Here is a 24,394-nt window from a genome sequence, read left to right on the forward strand (position 1 = left end):
CTGCCATCAGGTGCCAAATGTTGAAACCAATCAAATCCCGTCCTGCCGTTCTGCCCGCCTCCTGTAGAGCGTACATTTCATGTTTGTTTGTGTTTTTAACTTTCACTATGAGAATGTTTTGGTGTTTTCTTACCGCTGAGTGAGACATGAGTTGGCGTAGTGCAAAACACAAACCATGTGCTGAGGACCGGTTTTGAATCAGTCATGATCATATGGTCGTGAATCAGCTGCGCTCGTGCATGTGAGCGGGGGCGTCGTTTTGGAGGAGCTCCAAGGAGAGGGGGGGAGGGGTTAGACGGAGTCCTGAGGAAATGCTACATTCAAATTCATGCTAGTTTTCCGTGACTACCAACCCAAGCTTTAAGTTCTGCCTCTGACATGGCATTTTTAGGATTTTGGGGTGGCCAAACAGATTTTAAGGGTGGTCATGGCCACCCCTGGCCACCTCCTGGGAACACCCCTGTATAGTTTAAATTGTGAGCTTATTTGCTTATTTTCAGCCTGTGAATTTTCTCCTTTTTAGTGTTTAAAAAGTTAAATACAATTATTTTAAACACTGCTACAGTGGATGTCAAAAGTGTGAAACACTTTTCTTTTTATGCTAGGCTAAAAAGACAGTCTTGGCACTTTTTTTTTAAGTTATATTTTTGGGGAATTTTTGCCTTTATTGGATAGGAAAGCTGGAGAGAGACAGGAAATATGGGGAGTAGAGAGTGGGGAAGACATGCAGGAAATGGTCAACCGGCTGGGAGTTGAGCCGGCTACCTCTGCAACGAGAACTGTAGCTTCTATACGAAGGGCGCTTAGACTGCTAGGACACCAGCGCCCCATAGTCTTGGCACTTTTGTGTTATCTTTTTAGCCTAGCATAAAAGGAATGCTAATTGAAAAAGAAAAGTATTTCACAGTTTCGACATCCATTGTAGCAGTGTTTAAAACAATTGTAGCAGTGTTTAAAACAATTGTATTTAACTTTTTAAAGGTCACACTGGTAAGTCTGCTAAATGACATTGTAATCTGTGTAGTGTACTGAATAAGCTAGGTTGTGTGCTAAAGGTTATTGGCACATGTAGTAAATCATAATCTGCATCTCTTAGGGGAGAATTAGCTCATCCACCTTTAAACTATACATCAATACAACACTTTAAGAAGGATCTGTGGTCGGTTTTCGCCCATTTTGTCAATAAATGACAACTTATTGAACATTTAAGTTGTGCTTTTCAACATTTTCAGAGAAAGGGGATGTAGACGACACTTGTTGCCATGGAGTCATTTAGACCGTAACTGTTCATTTAGAGCGTAACTGTTGAAGGGTTTCTCCAGAGGGACCCACACCTCTCTGTATGTCTGTATGTTCCTTAGTCTGTTAGCCTGTCTGTATGTTCCTTGGTCTGTTAGCCTGTCTGTATGTTCACTAGTCTGTTAGCCTGTCTGTATGTTCATTAGTCTGTTAGTCTGTATGTCTGTATGTCTGTATGTTCATTAGTCTGTAACCCCCCCTTCTCTTTCCTCTTACGCAGAAGGCAGCGGCTGGTTGTGATTTGTCGGCCGGGGCCCTCCTCCTCTTCGGGGGGTAACTGGTGACGGAGTCGGCGGGCGGAGCCGGTTTCCCTGAGAGATAAATTGTGTTCGGTACAATTGGTGGAGTCGGGTACGAAACTGTCCTTTCGCTTCTCCTGTGAGGGACAGTTCACAGCTACAGCTTCACCCAAACAAAAGCGTTAAAAACACCACAGATAAACCGAGGAAAGGGATTTAACCGGAGAGAACATGTCTGGAAATAAAGACAGTGACGGAGGATGGAGGACGTTTGTGTGGAACTCAGAGAAGAAGGAGTTTCTTGGACGAACAGGCAGCAGTTGGTGTAAGTACTGAACAATGTGCTCCTTTCCTCTTCACATGACTAACTAACACGGTTAAATACATAAAACACGACGGGTTAATGTTAATAATGTGGAATAATTTCATTAGAGTGGTCACGGTGAAGCTGAAAATGAGGAAACAGTCTCTGTGGAGATTTTTCTGTTTTTCGCTCTCATTTCCTGACTGTTACAAACAGCACCTGTTAGAGCTCTGCGTCGTGACTTCGCTCTTCAATGGAGGCTGTAATGTTAGAAGTTGGTCTTATAATCTGAATTAACTCATCTATTTCAAACAACAGCGGCTTATATCTCCGAGTTAGACTCATACACATGCTACAGGTCGAATTCAGTCCAAAGAAAGCTTATTATATAAAAGACAAAATCAATTAACTGGCACTATAATGGTTTTTCCACCCTTCTGTATCAGCAGCCACCGTTAACTCTCATTCTTCATGTTAAATCACCAGGAACACAAGGCACTGTGATTATTTAAGGCGTAGCCCCACATTGAGCCATTCATTAATAAACGTCCTTTATGAAAAGGTCACCCTGAAGGACAGTCTGTGGTGGGCCAGGACTTCACACTGGACCACTACATACTGGAAGTGGATTTCCCACCACCTCTTTTCAGTCACCGAGCTGTGTCAGAAAAATAAGAGGACGTTTTATTCCTCTCACTAATTACCTGCAGAGCTAATCCCAGGCTCATGGGAGAACATGGGGGCTTCAGGGAGGGTACCCAATGGTGGCATGGGCCCCCTTGGAATCAGCTTGGCCACCCTAAAATCTTTCACTCTGATTGGCTGAAATCTTGTTCTTCTGGTTTTATGCCAAAATCAACTATTTGCCTTGTGTAGCAACAGGCTGCAGATTTTCTACTGCTGTTTTTATCTCAAATTTATATTCAATAGAATTTACGGGACAGTCTGACCTTGTAAGAAAATAGACGTTAAACAATATAACATTAGATCGCACCATCTTATCGGTTGTAGATTTTGGCAGATATTGTCACTTTTTAGTATCTATTGATGCCAATATGATGCAGGTTATATCTCCTTATTAAATACACATCTTAAGACAGATGTGTAGGAGAGGAAACAATCCATCAACAAGTGCTGGCAATAAATTATTGGCATGTTTTCGAAATGTTGCCCCATCTTTAAATTCAAGTATCACTAACAGGGACTGACAGTTTTAAGAGTCCGTGAAGGATTGGGGTGAATAAGTGTTCTCTGTGTGTTAGTGTGCACACATACTCCCCCCTAGCACCCGGGTTGGGGCCCCCCAGAACAAAAAGCGTGGGCACGCCCCTGCTCGTGAATGAGCACAGACCTGGGTGTGCTCCACAACCCCAAGATTATAGGATCTAATCGTTTTACCAATACTTTAAGACGAGGGAATGTTCTCCTAATACGTCCAGCAGTGGATGCTGCTTTAATTGGATAAGTGGATGCTATTATACAGCTCCCTTTAAGCTCAGTAAACCTTTCTACTCTCCTCCCGTGTGCCGGGTTCGTCCTGCAGACACAACATGGTGCTGGGAGCAGATCACGACTCGCATGTCTCATGGGCCGCCCCTCTCTCCATCAAGGAGAAAGAAAGAGAGGAGACATTGGTCGGTTTTCCGGGGCCAGATTAAAGAGCTCATTCCTGAAAAGATTAACAAAAGCTGAAATGGGCTGAGGAAAGGGTGACTGAAAATCCCAGTCATGTCTGCATTAAAGCCAGTTTTTACTGAACTTGCAGCTACTTTGGGTGTAAATGTGTTTTACAGCATGTTAAGTGTAATAAAATAAAGTAGTAGGGTCAGTTTTGTAAGCATCTCCTACGTGCTTCCTGTTGCTCTCCGTCGTGAGGGAGTGATGTCGCACTAACTAAAGGAGAGCAACAGGTAGCCCCTCAGTGTAGAAACCATCCTCTCACTAACAAATGCTCCTTTATAATGAAACAGGGCGGTGTTTGAAAGGAAGCATTCGTCTTCACATCTTAAATATGAGACGAGGGAAATGTGGAGTTTGAGTTTCGGCGTGTGTCTGTGCTCGTCTGGTGTCAGTAAAAAAGTACCGCAGAGCCGCTTCAAGCTTCAACACAAACGTCAGGGAAGTGAGGAGACATCAGTGAGGTGTGAATGTGTGACGGCTCTTCACAACATGCTGCAGCAGTCTGGTGGGGGAGGTGCTCTTTCTCTCTCTCTCCCTCTCTCTCCCTCTCTCTCTCTCCATTCAAACTCTGCCTTTCACCAGCAGCAGGCCTGTCTCTGTGCTATTTACATTTCTGGGCAACAGTTGTCAGGACCTGGCATTTCTCTGGCTACGGAAACAGGCCAGAGTATTTACATCCCCCCTCTTGCACTCACACAATTTATGCTCACTCTTTCCTAGACATTGATTGTAATTAGACGTGTAGTCGCTCTTTTTAAGCTCTGTGGGGCCAAGAAATGTGGACACTTGAGTGGAAAGTCACAGGGACACAACAGACTCACAAAGGGGTGACATCCGCCTGAGAGAAAAACACAAACATGCACAGTTTGGTTCAGGTTGGGACATATTTAAATTTTCGGATGTCTTTAAAGAAATCACAGTAGCAGGATTGTAATCCTACACATCAGCGAGAGTGTCCGGCTTCAGCTCCCCTCTCAACAGGTGCATCGCACAGACGTGACATCTTTGCATAGCTGCTCATTAGGGGAAAAGTTGCCTAGTAACAAGTCTGTTTCAGAAAACTGTGTCCTCATACTTGAAGGCTGCGGTCCTTCACGTTTCACGGTGATGTCTGCATGGAACACACGTAGGGAGGCTGAAAACTCTCGGTATCAGAGCGACACAAGACGCAGGGATGGGCAGGCCAAGTGAGCTGCAGACTTCTCCTTCTGTAGTCTGTTAGAGGAGATAAGGCGCCAGGGTTGAACCTGTTATTAACTCGCCTAACTGGTTACTCCGCGGCTGATTTGGACATGCATGCAACTGGCAGCTTGGAGACATTTTGGGAAGGTGCCACAGCAACAGTGAATACATCAAGAGCGGGCGTACTGGCGAGGATAATGAGCTGGCGGTGTGTTCAGGGACCTGAAAATCAGAAACAGCGTGATGCCAGATGATAGAGGAAGAAGACAGCATCTCATAACGCACACAAAAACAATAATGAATATGAAAGAAGAAGAAGAAGAAGCTCTCCTCATCAATCCATAAAGATGTTTGTATGATCAATATTTGAAGAACTCGTAGGGGTGCATGATAATCAGAGGAGCTGCTTTAGAGTAAACACCAGGATGGAACTCGAACCCTGGAGTTCAGCTGTCATTCGAGCTTTCTTTGTGAGATGCAAATCAAAGTTTTTTTCCTCATGGTGTTCCTGGAGTATGAATACACTGATGTATAACGAGAGTCAGACCGGACCCGGGAGTCCACATTCAAGTTTTAAGAGGAAAGGAGGAGAACAAGTTATGCAAATCTGAAGTTTCTGTCCACATGTGCATGAATAAAAGCAAAGAGGGTCAGAGTGAAACCGCATTGTGAGTGTTTTCATGAGCAACCTGTTGGTAGTGAGTGACCACCGGGGCGGGTGGGCCAGCGGGGGAAGGGTCCGTGTGGGAGGAGGCTGCCTGGCTGACAGGAACCACCAGTGACTCATGCTGCTGAACTGTAACCGCGGCCCCCCTGCTGTTGCGTAATTGGAGTGAATTTCAAATTGGGTGGGAGAAGAAAAAACTGATGATTGTTGTAAAATGGCTTCCATGATGAGAAAACAAAAGAATCACAGTCTGTGGAGAGGATCTATTGAATGTAGTTTTCCTGGCTCCCGGGTGGTTTTCCATTCAGGTTCTGTCGTTAGAAGTGAACCGTCTGGAAATATAAGAGAGATAACATAACGCTCCAATCAGGAAGTGAGGAGTTCTGAGTGTTTCCCTTCATTTCCAAAGACCTCACCTTTTTATTTACTTATCAAAACATGTCAACAAGAACTCTGATCTTTGAACTGTTTAGTTTCTTTCTGCTCTCACTGATTTATTTATTGATCACTAAATGCAACTCTTTTCATTCTCCGTCTGATAAAGTGTGAACCCTGGATCTCTGATCTAAACTCTGATCTCCTTCTTCTCTCCCTGCAGTTAAGATCCTCTTGTTCTACGTGATATTCTACGGGTGCTTGGCTGGGATTTTCGTCGGGACCATTCAGGCGCTGCTGCTCACATTAAGCAACTACAAGCCCACCTATCAGGACAGAGTCGCCCCTCCAGGTAAACACACCCCTCTTCTTCTTCTGCTGCTGTAGGACTTGCTCATGCATTGATGTCTGTGTGTGTGTGTGTGTGTGTGTGTGTGTCTCATGTATTTGACTGTTGGGGTGTGCCTTTAAGCCGCGTCTCTCTGACCTTAGATAGGTTCAGCCATTTTGTCCTTCACTGCTCTGAGCCAGTCAATGTTTCCCCCCTCAGGCTCCAGGGGAACTGTTGTAGTAGCTCCCACTGTGTTTAAACTATGCACTGTGGATGTGTCACAGCCGACCTGTTTACATACACATGAATGTATGAATGTGTGGCAGCTACAGTTTGTAGGAAAAGAGAGATTTGTCTCAGCTCAGAGGCCTCTAAGCTGGTTCCAGTGGGAAAAAAATTCTAATCTTATGAAAGCATCAGACGGTGCCACGGTCACCCTGCCTGGGTTTCGAAATTTCCTGCAAAGCTTTGAGACGGCGCAGATTTGAAGTGCCTGGCCTCGTCTTGTTGTGCCAGTACTTGTTTGCACAGCACACGCTCTCTAGCCTCGGCGGTATTTTTAGCAGCTATTGTAAACGACCGGCTTGGCGTACACGGGTTACATTTAGCAGCCTGTTTTTCAGTCAGACGTCCACCACTGTGTACGATCAAACAGTCAGCCTGGCAAGAGGAAGAAGTGTGCAGCGCTTTGAGCTGAAGTGAGTTTCCAGTAGTGGCAAGATAAAGGAAGCAGGGAGTAGTTACATGTTTTTTTTTCAGAGCTGGAGCCCGCCTCTCACTCTGGGGCTAAAAGTTTCCATTGTGAGAGAGACACACGTGAGAGTGCATGGGTGGGGGCAGGGGGTTGGTTAACTTTCACAAGCCACCACTGAAATTCAAATGACTGCATGCTTCTTCTCTGTCGCTGGAGCACAAATGCCTCGAGTGTCGCTCAGAAGTACGGCACGGGTTAAACAGATCCAGCAGTGAGGCCGAGAAAAGGTTCATAAAATGTCATGTTTCCTTTTCGCGCCTCTTACCCACCTCACTCTCTTCATGCCACGCCTCACTGAGGCCTTGTGCACAACGTCTGTGGAAAATTACTGCTGTGAAGAGCTGACAGAGACCATCAGAGGAAATCCCCAAGACCCTACATTGTGTGTTGCCCTCAGATAATAGAACAGAGAAGAGATCACATGATGTTCAGAGCAGCCTCTGTCAGGCATTCCTCTTCACAACCGAAGAGCACATTTACATTTCTCCTTCAAATGTTAGTGCAGTGCTGGAAACACTGTTTTCCTAACAGCTCGTTTTGTGTTTTCCAGGTCTATCACACACCCCTCGCTCAGAAAAATCTGAAATAGCCTTCACTAAGTCCGACCCAAAGAGCTATGAGAAGTATATCTCCAGCATGAAGGCCTTCCTGGAGGTGTATAAGGATGAGAGGCAGACCGATCAGTCTAAATTTGAAGACTGTGGAGGCAAGTATCAGCCAATAATGCTCAGTGGATGATTTCAACAAGACAAAGGTTAAATAGTTTAATATCCTCTTACTGATCCCTGATGGATGTTAAACTGTTTAATCTTTGTCTTGTTGAAATCATTGACACTTTAAAGTTAGATTCTGAAATATCCCACTCCCCCTAATTTGGTGTCAATATCAGTGTATTCAGCCGTGTTTGAAGCTGTAATGTGTCCTCTTTGTGCCGCTCACAGGCTTTCCTCAGTCATACAGGGACCGTGGACTTCTGGAAAGCGAGCAGGGCCAGAGGAAAGCGTGCCGTTTCAGCAGCAAACTGCTGGAAGACTGCGCAGGGGACAACGATGAAACATACGGCTTCAAGGACGGGAAGCCTTGCATCATCGTCAAGCTCAACAGGATCGTCAACTACAGACCAAAGGTAGGTTTACTGCACGTTCACGACGTTCTAGCTCGTTATCGTCACACTCACACTGATAAAGGCACACTTATCAAACTCTTAAATGTAGTTAATGAAGCAGGCAGGTTCAAAACTTCAAGAAGGAAGGTGTCAGCAGGGACGATGGACATTCTTTGAAAAGGTTGACTTTGATATCTAATATTACTCATTGATCCAATCATAAATCATGAATCATGAACGGAACGATCCCTTTGTCTGATTTATTGAGTTCTAATAAAGGAGATACTGCCTCATAAAATAAGCAGCACAAAAACAACACAGATGTCTTAAACCAGCCTCTTTCAGAAGCTTACAGTGAAAGAAAACGATATGCCAACTTTCTTTGATAACTTGTGAAAATGTCAGATCTTTTCAGAGGCAAAAATGTCAAATATTTGCTGGTTCGAGCTTCTAAGATATAAAGATTTGCTGCTTGTTTCATCACAACATAAGAAGTCTCTGTGGTTGTGACTTCTGGTCAGAAGAAATGTCATTTTTAAGTCACTGTCGGCTCAAGGGAACTCCAAAGAGATCTTTTTTAACTACGATATGAGGGATAAATTAAGGGACTGAATAAAAATGCAGATAAATTGGTGCTGTGTAGATTTCTTCAGGTTTGATATCATTTGAAAGCAGCTAATGCACAATACATTCAGATTAACTATGGAGTCATTATTCAGCAACTTATACAACCATCAAATGCAAACTAAACCTCAAACTTAATAGGAAACTGAAAGTCATTTTAAACCTCACTGTGAATCAACATGATCAAGATAAGATATATTTTAATTTTAAACAGCTCTGATAGAAATATTAACTTCTGTACATCCAGTCAGTGTTGTTAGAGCTCGGTCTGTAGTCTGCGTCTCGTCTTGGCGGCAGCAGTGAGTGTCTGTAGGGACTTGGCTGGGAACTGAAGGGTCACCCGTTCCAGTCTCTTAGGAACAAAGTATGGGAGTTGGGACTAGGGTTGCAAAGGGGTGGAAAATTTCCGGTAAATTTCCGGAAAGTTTCCAGTAAATTTCCATTGGAAGTTAAGCTGAGGAATTTTGGAAAGATTCCAAATTGGAAACTTTCCATGGGAATTATGGGAATTAATGGGAATTTATGGGAATTGAGGGTAACCCAACCGATTCAAAAATTTACAGAAATGCAATCCCAACAAAGTCCCATTCAAAATGTTAAATGAAAAGAGCCGCTCTCCCTCCAACAAAGTCCCATTCAACATGCAGATAAAAAAGCATCTTCCCTCAAGCTTCTCAAGCCTAGCTTCTGCAGGATTCTAGAAATCATCTGTGCTTCATGTGATGGAGGAATGCACAGTGCATGTAGGGGGCGTGGTTTCAATAGCTCTGCAGTAAGCAGTGTGCTATGTGCATGGGATTGAGGAATAGCATAGATTCAACTGTACTTGATGAAATCTGGTTGTTTCAGTCAGGATTATGCTCAAATATATATTCCCCAACTATATTTAAGTTCCCTATTAAGAGCCAACCTTCAGTTTAGTACATTCCTGGTTTATTCACATTTATTCCAATAAATTCACGTTTATTCCCATGGAAAGTTTCCAACTTAGAAAATGTATGGAATTTTGCAACCCTAATTGGGACCATAGACATTATATATAATGGACAAATGGACAGCGTTGCTCCGCCTTTTCGCACTGTAAGGTTTTGAAGCCAAAATGTCCCGTTCCAGAACGCTGACCTCTTGTAAATTTTCTGCAGACAGTCTGCACAGTAGAGAATGTGTGTTTCCACGGTAACACCCTACAGCGTAGCGTCCCGAGGTCCTACGAAGTTTCTCTAACCCTCTAATAACTAACGAAGAAGAAACTTTTCAGAAAAAAGAGGCCTTGAACACGAAACAGTCAAATACTAACTACATATCACCACAGCATATGGATGTGAGAAAAATTCGTACCACGTGCATTTATTTTTTAAAGTTTGACTGCTCCCCCATTCAAATGAATGGGGAGATGGAGTTTTTGACCTATACTGCAGCCAGCCACCAGGGGGAGCAGGTTTTGTGGCAGCCTCACTTCGAGCCCAACAAGATGACGTCCATTTTATATACAGTCTATGGTTGGGACTGGCTGCTGGAGAGGTGACAGTTTACTCACAAGTCCCTTGAGCAAGGCATCACACTGTGACTGCTTGGGGCGCTGGTTCATGTGCAGCCCCCTCACTCTGACATCTCTGTATTAGTGCATGTTAATAGGATCGTGTGTGGAGCTCGTTCAACAACAGAGTGATAAATGTTGGATGTATCCTCTGCGCTGCAGGCTAGAAGCTCATGGCTACATGAAGTCTGCAGAAACCTAATGATGAAGTTGTTCATTAGTCTTTCTCTTTGTCTCTTTCAGGCTCCCTCCAACAATCAGTCACTTCCAGATGCTCTGCAGGGAAAAGTATCAAACAATCTGATCCCCATCCACTGCAAAAATAAGGTACGTTTGCCGAAAGAAAGCCTTGTCGAGTTTCTCATTTCATAACACCATTACACCATCTGATTTCTTCTGCGGTGTTAATGCTGAGTGAAGGTTGGGTTTTAATTTGCTTCCACCCGCTGTCTTTGCAGAGAGAGGAGGACGCAGAGAAGATTGGCGAGATCAAGTACTTTGGCATGGGCCCAGGCTTCCCTCTCCAGTACTACCCGTACTACGGCAAGCTGCTGCACCCTCAGTACCTGCAGCCTCTCGTGGCCATCCAGTTCACCAACCTCACCTTCAACGAGGAGCTCCGCATCGAGTGCAAAGTCTACGGAGCAAACATCCAGTACAGCGAGAAAGACCGCTACCAAGGACGCTTTGACGTTAAGTTCACTATCAAATCGTGACCTCAGCCGTGACGCGCACTACTCTTCATTTTGACACAAATCAAATGTAGAGAGAAATAAAAGAGTTCAGATAAACACCACTAGTCTTTGAACATTCATAATATACAGGACCTACACTTAATCTGTGTGCTTTACACTAGCTTTTTCTGTGTGTTTGTCAAGGGTTAGAATGTAAAATACAAGAGTAGCAATAGCAAATATTTATTCTACTGTACATGAAAATATTCCTTGAGCCATGGGATGTGTTCATCTATTACTGTAAAACTGCAATTCCACTACTGACGTGTAGCGAGCTGTGTTTCTGTCCCCAAAATACTTCATCCTGATGTGGTCTCTATATATTTTTGGAGTGTCCAGTGCTGTAGTCGAGTCCTGTTGTAACTTCTCCTGTCTTATGTCAGCTTTAGTGGTCCAAGGTGTGTGTGCTCCGTGTCTGTGTGCAGGTGTGTGTTACTTTATGTGAGTGCGTGGAGTGTGTGTTAATGTGCTACGACTAACTGAAATACTAGCATGGTACTCTGAACCTTTACGGCCCATGTTGAGTAAATGACTGCGCTCCATGGAACTTTTTGTTTTCTGTTTCTCTATCCGAGTTGTGGAAGGGTACATTCGTTCACCTTTTCTTTGTTGTTCACCGTAGCTGTAGGATTTGGTTTAATGGCATTTCTGTTTGATGCATCTGTTCATTCTTAACTCGTAGTGTAGAGCTTTGTGGGTCCAGCCTAGAGGACTGTCACCTCCATGGAAACAGTGGCAACTCAGTGCTTTCAAATCTGTTTGTGCTGGAGACATCACATGACGTGATGCTACTTACTATTGAATGTTTTAGCCATTTTCATGGTGGAAGAATTTTATATTTATGCAGTTGTACATTTTGTTTTCAAAGTTTAATGTAATGAATCCAATACCAAAGTCGCTGGTCAAAAAGAGTTAGAGAATATCAGAAGCAATGCAGTATCCCGTGTAATAAGATGTTTAGTTGGTGTGAAAAATACTTAATTCAATGTTGAAGATCAAAACACTTGTCAGGAGTCTGCTCTTGTCACTTTATTTAATCTGCATAAGGCTGAAACAATAAACAGAAACATGAGACAACTGTGAAGTCTTTGTGTGTGCAGCAACATCTTTTCTTTCTTTGCGTTCACCCGTCCAGAATCTTGAAGAAGTACTGCACCTGTGGACGAGAGATCAGTGGGAATCAGATCAAAGTATCTGCCTGTCCTCTCTGATTTCAGAAGAATGGCATTGTGAAAGTTCACAGTGTGAGTTCTCCTCAGCACAAGCCCTTTATTAGCCGCCGTGTCCCAGTCTTGGGAAAATGGCAGCTCAGTCAGTCACAGGCTAATGTTTAACAAGGAGCCATTTGTCCGGCCAACAGATCAGGAGTTTTCCTGAACAATGACGCTCGATGGGTCAGACCCACTCCCAGCAAAACAATGGTTTTGTTTCAAATTCCTCTGCCCTTCTTGTTCTCCTGAAAACCCAGTGTGAGCTAAGGTTTGCCTCGGCCCACGGAGCGGAGTCATGAGACTCGACTAAAGCCCCGGCTTCACAGAGTCGGGGGTTTTGTTCTTGGCTGAGTGTAAGGTGGTTATTTATGCATGGGGAGGAGGACAATGAGGAAACCTATTGGTAGGATCAGAGGAGACACACAGATGAATTCATGTGTTGTACGAACATGGAGGGAACAGTGTGTGAGTGGCGTGCAGCACCCACCTCCAGAACCCCGTCTTCAGGGAGGTCCGTACAGTGGACCGCGTTCTTCACTTTATCTTTGCCGTACAGAGCTCGCAGCGTGTTTGGACGGAGGTGCCGGGAAATCTCCTGTTGATTAAAAACATCTTATCATCTTTAAAGTCAGTATCATTAAAAAACAACATCAAACACACTCTGCCCCAAATCCTGAGTCCTGCCAGAAACTGAACATCCTGTTCTGTTGTGTTACTGAGACAAAGTGATTACGCTGCATTTGGACATGTGACAGTGAGGGAAGTGACACACTTTGCAAACTCTCATGAGTCACTGAGGGCTGGGATATTTGAACATTTCTTAATATTTACATGTCAGTTTAAGAAACATTATTGCATACACTCCTGCTTTAATCCTGCAACAGGTTCTGATACTTCTGCTGATGTTTCACTTCAAGGTTTCTAAGTTCAGATCAGATTGATGTTCGGCTTTAAAACAGAAAGAAGAACATTTTAAAGCTCCAGTGAGGAGTTTTTGACCGGTTATGAAACAGACTGAAGTTGATACTGATGCTTCTTTATAACTAACAAAGGCAACAAGATTCATAGTTTCTACTCAGGATGGGCATTTCAAGACAAAGTACTATCTGTTAATCACTGGCATCTATTCGCCGATTGTTCGTAATAATTAAGCGGGACAAGGTGCTGCCTGAAGCGGGTACTGGCAGCGTCTGACTCGACCCTGTATGACCTCTTTCAACTAACGTGAACCGGGTTGTGTTTCCGGGCTGGTGCTTGCGCTGGTTCAGAGCTGTTTGAACTCTCGAACCAACACGGCACCAGTTTGTTTTTCCGCCCACTTGAGCCCGTGGAAGAGGCACGTCATAACGTCTGATTTACGTGACCGCTTTTCCCAGCAGCACTAGCGCAAACTTTCCCTCACAACAAAAAACGATGGTGGACAACAGCAGCTTGTCTCCTCGGCCGACCTCTGCTTTGCCTTGGAATCCATTAGTCTCTTTTATTGTTTTGCTGCAGGACAATGGAGGAAACACGTTTGGTTTGTGTTTTTGATCACGGCAACCCCGCCCCCCACCCCTGACGTAAGCGGTTCGTGGTTCGCGGTTCTAGACCAGCAAAGAGTTGGAGCCGCTCCAGAACCGGTTTTCCTGGCAGGGAGCCGGTTCACTCGCAGTCGAAACACAAAAAAAAACGTTCTCAATTGAGCGCCGGCTTCCGAACCGGGCCTGAAAAGGGGTGTATGTTCACTTTTTACAGCCATGCTCAGTCTCCATTTCTGAATCTCACACCACTACACATGTATTTTCAGCAACTGCTAATGTTATTGACTTATTTTACTATTTAAAGCAGTTAGCATTCTTCTTCTTTAGTTATTTAATGCGTTTAACAAACAGCTTTAAGATGCTCTATAGCCACCGCCTGGCAGGAATACTGTATTACAACCAAGCACCCGTAAAAAACGATGAAAATAGTACTTTCAAAATTCAATGATATTCGCATTAACTCTTGGATTTTTAATAAGTGAACGAATATTCAAACAATCAAAAACCATGTCCCATCCCTAGTTTCTGTTTGGTAAATTTTAATGCCTGCAACTCCTGCAGGGGGGTAGGTGTCAGACCAGACCGCTGACGGCATGGTTTTCAGCTGCAAAGATGTACAATGAGTGACACATTTCATGGTTAAAAGAGAGCAGAATGAGGCTTTTGGGCACAGTGGCATGTACAGGGCAAGATAAACACAGTGTTAAGATGTGCATATTTGGCCACAGGGGGCGCCAAAACCAACACAAAGCTAAAGTTCGCTACAGCAGGTTTAAGAAACACTTTGCTTTTGAAGTGCAGAGGTCCACTGATCAGAGAAATAAAAACATTCATGATGAAAAGAAGAAATAAAAACATTCATGATTAAAAGAAGAAATAAAAACGTTCATGATTAAAAGAAGAAATAAAAACATTCAGGATTAAAAGAAGAAATAAAAACATTCATGATTAAAAGAAGAAATAAAAACATTCATGATTAAAAGAAGAAATAAAAACATTCATGATTAAAAGAAGAAATAAAAACATTCATGATTAAAAGAAGAAATAAAAACATTCATGATTAAAAGAAGAAATAAAAACATTCATGATTAAAAGAATAAAAACATTCATGATGAAAAGAAGAAATAAAAACATTCATGATTAAAAGAAGAAATAAAAACATTCATGATTAAAAGAAGAAATAAAAACATCCATGATTAAAAGAAGAAATAAAAACGTTCATGATTAAAAGAAGAAATAAAAACATTCATGATGAAAAGAAGAAATAAAAACATTCATGATGAAAAGAAGAAATAAAAACATTCATGATGAAAAGAAGAAATAAAAACATTCATGATTAAAAGAAGAAATAAAAACATTCATGATTAAAAGAAGAATTAAAAACATTCATGATTAAAAGAAGAAATAAAAACATTCATGATTAAAAGAAGAAATAAAAACATTCATGATTAAAAGAAGAAATAAAAACGTTCATGATTAAAAGAAGAAATAAAAACATTCATGATGAAAAGAAGAAATAAAAACATTCATGATTAAAAGAAGAAATAAAAACATTCATGATTAAAAGAAGAAATAAAAACATTCATGATTAAAAGAAGAAATAAAAACATTCATGATGAAAAGAAGAAATAAAAACATTCATGATGAAAAGAAGAAATAAAAACATTCATGATGAAAAGAAGAAATAAAAACATTCATGATTAAAAGAAGAAATAAAAACATTCATGATTAAAAGAAGAAATAAAAACATTCGTGATTAAAAGAAGAAATAAAAACATTCATTATGAAAAGAAGAAATAAAAACATTCATGATTAAAAGAAGAAATAAAAACATTCATGATGAAAAGAAGAAATAAAAACATTCATGATGAAAAGAAGAAATAAAAACATTCAGGATTAAAAGAAGAAATAAAAACATTCATGATGAAAAGAAGAAATAAAAACATTCATGATGAAAAGAAGAAATAAAAACATTCATGATTAAAAGAAGAAATAAAAACATTCATGATTAAAAGAAGAAATAAAAACATTCATGATTAAAAGAAGAAATAAAAACATTCATGATTAAAAGAAGAAATAAAAACATTCATGATTAAAAGAAGAAATAAAAACATTCATGATTAAAAGAAGAAATAAAAACATTCATGATTAAAAGAATAAAAACATTCATGATGAAAAGAAGAAATAAAAACATTCATGATTAAAAGAAGAAATAAAAACATTCATGATTAAAGAAGAAATAAAAACATCCATGATTAAAAGAAGAAATAAAAACGTTCATGATTAAAAGAAGAAATAAAAACATTCATGATGAAAAGAAGAAATAAAAACATTCATGATGAAAAGAAGAAATAAAAACATTCATGATGAAAAGAAGAAATAAAAACATTCATGATTAAAAGAAGAAATAAAAACATTCATGATTAAAAGAAGAATTAAAAACATTCATGATTAAAAGAAGAAATAAAAACATTCATGATTAAAAGAAGAAATAAAAACATTCATGATTAAAAGAAGAAATAAAAACGTTCATGATTAAAAGAAGAAATAAAAACATTCATGATGAAAAGAAGAAATAAAAACATTCATGATTAAAAGAAGAAATAAAAACATTCATGATTAAAAGAAGAAATAAAAACATTCATGATTAAAAGAAGAAATAAAAACATTCATGATTAAAAGAAGAAATAAAAACATTCATGATGAAAAGAAGAAATAAAAACATTCATGATGAAAAGAAGAAATAAAAACATTCATGATTAAAAGAAGAAATAAAAACATTCATGATTAAAAGAAGAAATAAAAACATTCATGATTAAAAGAAGAAATAAAAACATTCGTGATTAAAAGAAGAAATAAAAACATTCATTATGAAAAGAAGAAATAAAAACATTCATGATTAAAAGAAGAAATAAAAACATTCATGATGAAAAGAAGAAATAAAAACATTCATGATGAAAAGAAGAAATAAAAACATTCAGGATTAAAAGAAGAAATAAAAACGTTCATGATTAAAAGAAGAAATAAAACATTCATGATGAAAAGAAGAAATAAAAACATTCATGATTAAAAGAAGAAATAAAAACATTCATGATGAAAAGAAGAAATAAAAACATTCATGATTAAAAGAAGAAATAAAAACATTCATGATTAAAAGAAGAAATAAAAACATTCATGATGAAAAGAAGAAATAAAAACGTTCATGATTAAAAGAAGAAATAAAAACATTCATGATGAAAAGAAGAAATAAAAACATTCATGATTAAAAGAAGAAATAAAAACATTCAGGATTAAAAGAAGAAATAAAAACCTGTTAAGCTGTTAAGATGATCTCTGATATCTGTGGCAGCATGGTAGATAACATTCATGTCATGCTGTAGTTAATGGTGAGCATTCATACCTGAATATTTAGTCTTACACAATGTCCCTGCCTTGTATTTCCTCACCCCTCTGACTCAGACAATCAAACTTCTCCTTTCACGGCTCTTTTTTTCCAGGCAGCACTTTTTTCTTGAGTGTCTGTCTCTTTTTTTTTTTGTACACGTCAGACCCTCCCAAGGTCACCGCCGGGCTTCCTCGCCCTTTGCTGCCCGGTTCCTGCAGGAAATGTAAGCCTCCCACAGGGTCGGCCATCAGGGGAGGGGCATTCAGAAGTTACCTCATCAAGAGGACTTTAAAGTAACGTGCAAACACAACAGGACATGTGCCAGATCTTTTATTAAAATGTAGGATAACAAACAGTTTGGGTAGCAGGGATTTTTGTGCCCTTTTTAACTGTATCACAAGGCACAGTAACATAAGTCATCATCTCTATTTATCAGAGAATCAACAATACAACATGCGTTTGTTTAGTCTGATGTTTTCTGTCCAGCAGCAGGAAAACAATTACTATGACAACTTCTTTCTCCTCCGGTGGTTTACGAGAACGAAACATAAAAGACAGGAACAAGATTTCAAGGTCGTCAGCCAACCGAACATTCTCCCAAAGACGCATTGTCTTTAAAACAAAAGCCGCCTGGCAACAAGTCTCCTGGTTCAGACGAGACCACGACACAGTGTGCAGATAAACGGGACAGATACAGTATGTTAGAGTTTCAAGGATCTTGAAAACTTTGGATCACTTAGAGGGAACTTTTTTCAATCCTTTATAGAGAAAGATACTTTGAGAGTGTACACATCATTGAAGATCAGTGTATTCAAAATGAAATGAACTTTAGTGCGAGGTATTATGAATGTGCTCTCTCAAGCTTTTGTTTTTCTTATCTATCTGTATCTGAACTCGTGGAAACTGGCTGACTCAGAGTTCCTCATGCACCACATGTTTGACTGTGAGCCAACTACAGGTACATTTATGGTCAAGTTTCTTAAAGATACTGTCTTCAAATCCTCAAAACATAACACTCATTATTAGGTGAACTTATACTTCTACAAAAACTCTGATTAAAATGCTGGTTTTTAAAAAAGTGTCTCATCTTTATGCCGTTTGATTTCCTGCATTACATAACTTGCTCGATTATTAGCCCGTAGCAGCCGCTATAAACAGACAGAGTATCTTTATTTGGCGTTCATGTTGACATCAACTGGCAGCATTTTTCTCACCACTTAATCCCTCACATGCCAGGAATATTTGGTACATGACTTAAGAGCTAATGAGTTCCAGTCGGAGGCAGAATTACCGTATTATTTGGAGTAAAGATGCACCTGGAAGAACTTGAAGAAGCAAGCCCTGTTTTGCTGCCTGATGTTGTGGACCCACATGATGCAACAATTCACATTTATTTACTTTATGGAACATTACTGTTTGATGTGCATGCATGATTTTGATACATGAGGGGAGAGAAGTTGATAAAAAGTGGAGCTGCCAGCCAAAGCCGCACTGCTTTCTCTGCACAAAGCATGATGGGAAACCTGGAGGCCTGAGCATGCGGGATATATAGTGAGGAAGATGAGTCTAGCAGTGCCACATTAAAGGTGACATATCATGCAAAATTGACTTTTTAATGGTTCTTTACCTGAAATATGTGTCCCTGGCATGTCTACAAACCCCCCGAGAATGAAAAAAATCCATTCTGCCCCTGTTCTGATTTCTCCACCTTTCTGTAAATGTGTGTGAAACGAGCCGTTTCAGACTTCAGTGTTTTTGTTACGTAACAACAATATCCGGTCTGTCACGGAGTCAGAGCTCGGAGCTTGTTCAGTCCATAGACTGTATAAAATAATACTGAATCCCTCCTCCGTTTTTCATTACCTGCACAAATGTGTGCTAACAAGGAGCTTAGGAGGGAGGCATGCTAGTTGTAGGCTGTCTTAATAAACACAAAGGTCGGTTTGACTCCCCACGTCTGCAGATTTGAAGATCTAGTGGATGATTTTTATTTGTCATGGATAAGTGCTAGCGCTAATTAGCATAGCCACATAGCTATATGTTCATAGCTGTAGCTGTAGCTGTAGCTGTAGCTGTAGCTGTAGCTGTAGCTGTAGCTGTAGCTGTAGCTGTAGCTGTAGCTGTAGCTGTAGCTGTAGCTGTGTACCAAGACACACGTCGACATACTGACAAATAAAACAACAAGAAACACTAAATCTGTGACCAATCCTTCATAAAAGGTCCCGCTGCCTTTCTGGCAGAGGTCGGTTTTACTCCCCACGTCTGCAGATTTGAAGATCTAGTGGATGATTTTTATTTATCATGGATAAGTGCTAGCGCTAGTTAGCATAGCCACATAGCTACATGTTCGTAGCTGTGTACCAAGACACACGTCTACATACTGATAAATAAAACAACAAGAAACACTAAATCTATGACCAATCGTTCAGAAAGGTCCTGCTACAGGCGCCTCTCCGTCAGGATCAGATTCAGAGGGTTGAAGTAACGTGATCTCTGAGCAGCCGTGTATATTCAGCCAACATGTAAACATTAGATCAACGTGCTGGACAGCCGAGGCACATCCACTTCCGGAGGGGGCGTGGTCAGAGGGAAAACAGAGTGTTCTGATGAGGAATGAAGAAGAGGACTTTTCAGGCATGCCAAAATCTGATTTCAAAGTGTTTTTTTGAGCATAAACTTTAAAGACATGTTTTGGGGACCTCTTAGACCAATATATATTGATGAAAAAAGCATGATATGTCACCTTTAAAACAGCTTTTCTTCCTCATTAGACCTAATCAAACAATGGGGGTACAATGTTTGGTTAATAAATGTTGTGGTGTGCTGCTTTGATTGAGAAGATTCCTCAATTTAAGACAATAAATGATCAGCAAAGGTGGGAACAGTGCGAGGTAAAGCTAATGTACTCACGCACAGAACGTCTGTATTCACAACTATACACCTCTTCTGACCTCATCTAATGTACAGGTAGCTAACAGGATAGCATGAACAGATGGTACAGGCTTCACAGCTGCACAGAAACTGCACGTTGTGGATTCTGTTGAAAGCAGTAGAAGCTTTCACCCTGGAGTTTCAACCTTCCTCCTTCTGGGACACCCTGAATGACCGTCCATACCTCATATACCAGCGCAACTGTTATCTGTAACCTACTTTATATAAACTTTCACCTTTCTATATTTCACGTGTGATTAATTCTTGATTCTGTACGAAGCAAAAGTTTGGCCATGTGTAACACAGTAGTGGTAGTTATGGTAGAGGCCCTAATAAAACAATAAAAGACTTTATTTTTACAATAAAGCCGATATGAAGTGAAAACATTTGTTAGCTTCAGCTAGCTTTTCCTCTTACAACCATGAACTGTAGAGATAAACAAATGAACCTTGACGAAACCAATAACATTACAGTCAGGTAACAAGGAGTACAAGGCTAGTGGTTCAGGTCTTGGTGACTGGACAGGTGTGTAATAAATAACAAGAGGACTTAGAGGGCATTTATGAAATGCTAGAAATGTTTTTATTTTAGCTTCATTTGGGACGTGTTCATACAAGACAGAAGTAGTTAGAGTTTTCAGAAATAACACATACTGTATGTCCATGTATGGAAAGCCTGTTTGTTGCTGAACAGGCGTTAAAGCTCCAATGAGGAACTTTTAAATGTTGTTTTTGGCACCCCCTGTGGACAAAGTGCAGATCTTATCCTGCACATACACTGCCAGTCAAAAGTTTGTTCACACCTTCTCATTCAATGGTTTTTATTTATTTTAATTATTTTCAACATTGTAGATTAATACTGAAGACATCAAAACTATGAAATAATCTGGTTTTACCATAATCTGGATTACAACAGTAGTCAAATAGGGCTATCCATTGTGTACTAACCCTACCTCTGAACAACACAACTGATGGTCTCAAACACATTAAGAAGGCAAGTCATTCTACAAATGAACTCTTGACAAGGCTCATGTTAATTAGAAACCATTCCAGGAGACCACTTCATGAAGCAGACTGAGAGAATACCAAGAGTGTGCAAAGCTGTCATGAAGGAAAAAGGGGGCTACTTTACAGAATCTAAAATATAAAACAGATTCTGCTTTGTTTAACACTTTTTTGTTCATTTAATAATTCCATATATGTTCTTTCATAGTTTTGATGTCTTCAGTATTAATCTACAGTGTTTACAATCATTAACATAAATACAAACCCTTGAATGAGAAGGTGTTTCCAAACTTTGGACTGGTAGTGTACATCTCTTAATTGGTCTAACACTTTGTATCAGGACTTAAAACTTCAGTTATGCTCTGTTTCAAATTGGCCAAAGTTATTATGTCAGTCAGTTTGTGATCATGGTAACATTCCTGCTATAAATCAACATGTTAGCGTTGTGATTGTGAGGGTGTTAGTCGTCCTGCACAATATGAGAAACATACTATATCACATAAAGTAGGATAAATACAAATTTCAGCGTGCATATTAGCTTTTACTCACAGTTCTTACATCAACCTGTCTTAATATTTGACATGATATCTGTGTTTGTAACATGTTTGCCCTGAATCCAAAATAAATCCCAAATGTTAATTTCTCCACCTTGAAATTTGCAGCAAAGCTTGATCTTCATGTGACTGCATCACACTGGAGTGAAAGCATGAATTACATACTCAGGCCTCCATCCAGTGTGCAAATATGCCGAGTCAGAGAATGAAGAAATATTTTTATTCATAGCAATAAACTCAGAGTTTTGCAATGTGTTTGCTGCGAGTGCTCATTTTGCAACAACAATGACATTGCGGTTCCTGACATTGCAGAGTCTTACAGTCCTACATGTTAGCTTGCAGGAAAAATCTAAGCACGGCCCTCCAGAGAAGTTACTGATGGAGCACAGAAGAGACTCTTTTGTTTGAATTCACTGTAGGCAGCTGATGTGTCATTATCGTGTTTGGCCCTCAGAGGTCAAACAGTTCATCGAACCAGATGTTCAGTCATAGATCTTATCTCCCGTCCTGTCCAGCTGCTCGGTACATTTATGTTCACAAAGACCGAGCAGGAAGTTTGAAGTGTTTTGGTCCAGCTCATTAGAATAATTGGGAGCACAGATTTGATTGTAACAGAACAAAAACAAACGACAGCAGGACTCTGAAAATGGCCGGCCAGCCGTGACATGATCTCTTTCAGTGGGATGCGTAACAACCAAGCGGCAATCGAGAATCCGCTTGAGGCTGGTGGCAGAAACATCCGGAAACCACATACACACCCATTCAAAGAAGACGATCTTTACAGCAGAAATAAACATGTTTACAGCCTGGTTCAAAAAACAGCTTGGCCCTATGAAGCTAATCTCTCTATCAGCACACACTGTACGGGGGTGAATTTCTTTCTAACGCGACAGTTCAGAAGATATTAAAATTATGAGTTTTTGCCCAAATAAGGACATGACTGACTTGACTCCCAAGTGAGAACACATAGCTGTTGGCTAGGAGGCTCAAACCCCGTCTCTTTACCTCACACTATGGGTGCATCTCAAAGCTCTAAACTGCAGCCTTCTCGCTCCTCGGCCGAACAGGAAGTACTTACTGACGAGCCATTTTAACTTTTAACTAAAGCTCTAAACACTGCTGGAGGAGAGTTTAATAAGAGAGAAAAGACAGACCTTAAAACAGTCACTAAGGGTGCCCTGAAACAGACCTTAAAACAGTCACTAAGGGTGCCCTGAAACAGACCTTAAAACAGTCACTAAGGGTGCCCTGAAACAGACCTTAAAACAGTCACTAAGGGTGCCCTGAAACAGACCTTAAAGCAGTCACTAAGGGTGCCCTGAAACAGACCTTAAAACAGTCACTAAGGGTGCCCTGAAACAGACCTTAAAACAGTCACTAAGGGTGCCCTGAAACAGACCATAAAACAGTCACTAAGGGTGCCCTGAAACAGACCATAATACAGTCACTAAGGGTGCCCTGAAACAGACCTTAAAACAGTCACTAAGGGTGCCCTGAAACAGACCTTAAAACAGTCACTAAGGGTGCCCTGAAACAGACCTTAAAACAGTCACTAAGGGTGCCCTGAAACAGACTTTAAAACAGTCACTAAGGGTGCCCTGAAACAGACCTTAAAACAGTCACTAAGGGTGCCCTGAAACAGACTTTAAAACAGACACTAAGGGTGCCCTGAAACAGACTTTAAAACAGTCACTAAGGGTGCTCTGAAACAGACCTTAAAACAGTCACTAAGGGTGCCCTGAAACAGACTTTAAAACAGTCACTAAGGGTGCCCTGAAACAGACCTTAAAACAGTCACTAAGGGTGCCCTGAAACAGACCTTAAAGCAGTCACTAAGGGTGCCCTGAAACAGACCTTAAAACAGTCACTAAGGGTGCCCTGAAACAGACCTTAAAACAGTCACTAAGGGTGCCCTGAAACAGACCATAAAACAGTCACTAAGGGTGCCCTGAAACAGACCATAATACAGTCACTAAGGGTGCCCTGAAACAGACCTTAAAACAGTCACTAAGGGTGCCCTGAAACAGACCTTAAAACAGTCACTAAGGGTGCCCTGAAACAGACCTTAAAACAGTCACTAAGGGTGCCCTGAAACAGACCTTAAAACAGTCACTAAGGGTGCCCTGAAACAGACCTTAAAACAGTCACTAAGGGTGCCCTGAAACAGACTTTAAAACAGACACTAAGGGTGCCCTGAAACAGACTTTAAAACAGTCACTAAGGGTGCTCTGAAACAGACCTTAAAACAGTCACTAAGGGTGCCCTGAAACAGACTTTAAAACAGTCACTAAGGGTGCCCTGAAACAGACCTTAAAACAGTCACTAAGGGTGCCCTGAAACAGACTTTAAAACAGTCACTAAGGGTGCCCCGAAACAGACTTTAAAACAGTCACTAAGGGTGCCCTGAAACATACCTTAAAACAGTCACTAAGGGTGCCCTGAAACAGACATTAAAACAGTCACTAAGGGTGCCCTGAAAAAGACCTTAAAACAGTCACTAAGGGTTCCCTGAAACAGACATTAAATCAGTCACTTAGGGTGCTCTGAAACAGACCTTAAAACAGTCACTAAGGGTGCCCTGAAACAGACCTTAAAACAGTCACTAAGGGTGCCCTGAAACAGACCTTAAAACAGTCACTAAGGGTGCCCTGAAACAGACAATAAAGCAGTCACTAAGGGTGCCCTGAAACAGACCTTAAAACAGTCACTAAGGGTGCCCTGAAACAGACCTTAAAACAGTCACTAAGGGTGCCCTGAAACAGACCTTAAAACAGTCACTAAGGGTGCCCTGAAACAGACCTTAAAACAGTCACTAAGGGTGCTCTGAAACAGACCTTAAAACAGTCACTAAGGGTGCTCTGAAACAGACCTTAAAACAGTCACTAAGGGTGCTCTGAAACAGACCTTAAAACAGTCACTAAGGGTGCCCTGAAACAGACCTTAAAACAGTCACTA

At 40.7% G+C, this 24,394-nt stretch overlaps 2 protein-coding genes across 4 annotated transcripts in view; one reads left to right on the forward strand and one right to left on the reverse strand.

Annotated features, from left to right (window-relative positions):
- The first annotated feature begins 598 nt into the window (after positions 1-598).
- Positions 599-11,915, forward strand: atp1b1a (ATPase Na+/K+ transporting subunit beta 1a). 3 transcript variants are annotated; one of them, XM_034701263.1, is made up of 7 exons: positions 599-990; positions 1,520-1,863; positions 5,970-6,098; positions 7,382-7,537; positions 7,773-7,957; positions 10,341-10,424; positions 10,556-11,915. In XM_034701263.1, the coding sequence occupies exons 2-7, from the start codon at positions 1,770-1,772 to the stop codon at positions 10,811-10,813; spliced, it is 906 nt and encodes a 301-aa protein (XP_034557154.1). In that variant the 5' UTR covers positions 599-990; positions 1,520-1,769; the 3' UTR covers positions 10,814-11,915. The 3 variants fall into 3 exon arrangements, with proteins under 3 accessions (XP_034557154.1, XP_034557137.1, XP_034557145.1); XM_034701246.1 differs by lacking the exon at positions 599-990 and adding an exon at positions 1,221-1,340; XM_034701254.1 differs by lacking the exon at positions 599-990 and adding an exon at positions 1,247-1,348.
- nme7 (NME/NM23 family member 7) overlaps positions 11,846-24,394 on the reverse strand; it is a 51,977-nt gene continuing 39,428 nt past the window's right edge. Inside the window, exons 11-12 of the mRNA XM_034701237.1 lie at positions 12,530-12,637; positions 11,846-11,987 (exon numbers count right to left, since the gene is read on the reverse strand). Coding sequence (XP_034557128.1) covers positions 11,955-11,987; positions 12,530-12,637 — 141 coding nt within the window. The 3' untranslated portion in view covers positions 11,846-11,954. The remainder of the gene's footprint in view (positions 11,988-12,529; positions 12,638-24,394) is intronic.

Source organism: Notolabrus celidotus, chromosome 2 (genome assembly GCF_009762535.1).
Source record: "Notolabrus celidotus isolate fNotCel1 chromosome 2, fNotCel1.pri, whole genome shotgun sequence".
Classification (NCBI taxonomy): Eukaryota; Metazoa; Chordata; class Actinopteri; order Labriformes; family Labridae; genus Notolabrus; species Notolabrus celidotus.

Bases quoted from the DNA above. Each gene is read 5' to 3' on its own strand.
- atp1b1a (XM_034701263.1), top strand. From the start codon at position 1,770: ATGTCTGGAAATAAAGACAGTGACGGAGGATGGAGGACGTTTGTGTGG. The intron at 1,864-5,969 runs GTAAGTACTGAA...CTCTCCCTGCAG, and splicing joins ACGAACAGGCAGCAGTTGGT to TTAAGATCCTCTTGTTCTAC. The intron at 7,958-10,340 runs GTAGGTTTACTG...TGTCTCTTTCAG, and splicing joins TCGTCAACTACAGACCAAAG to GCTCCCTCCAACAATCAGTC.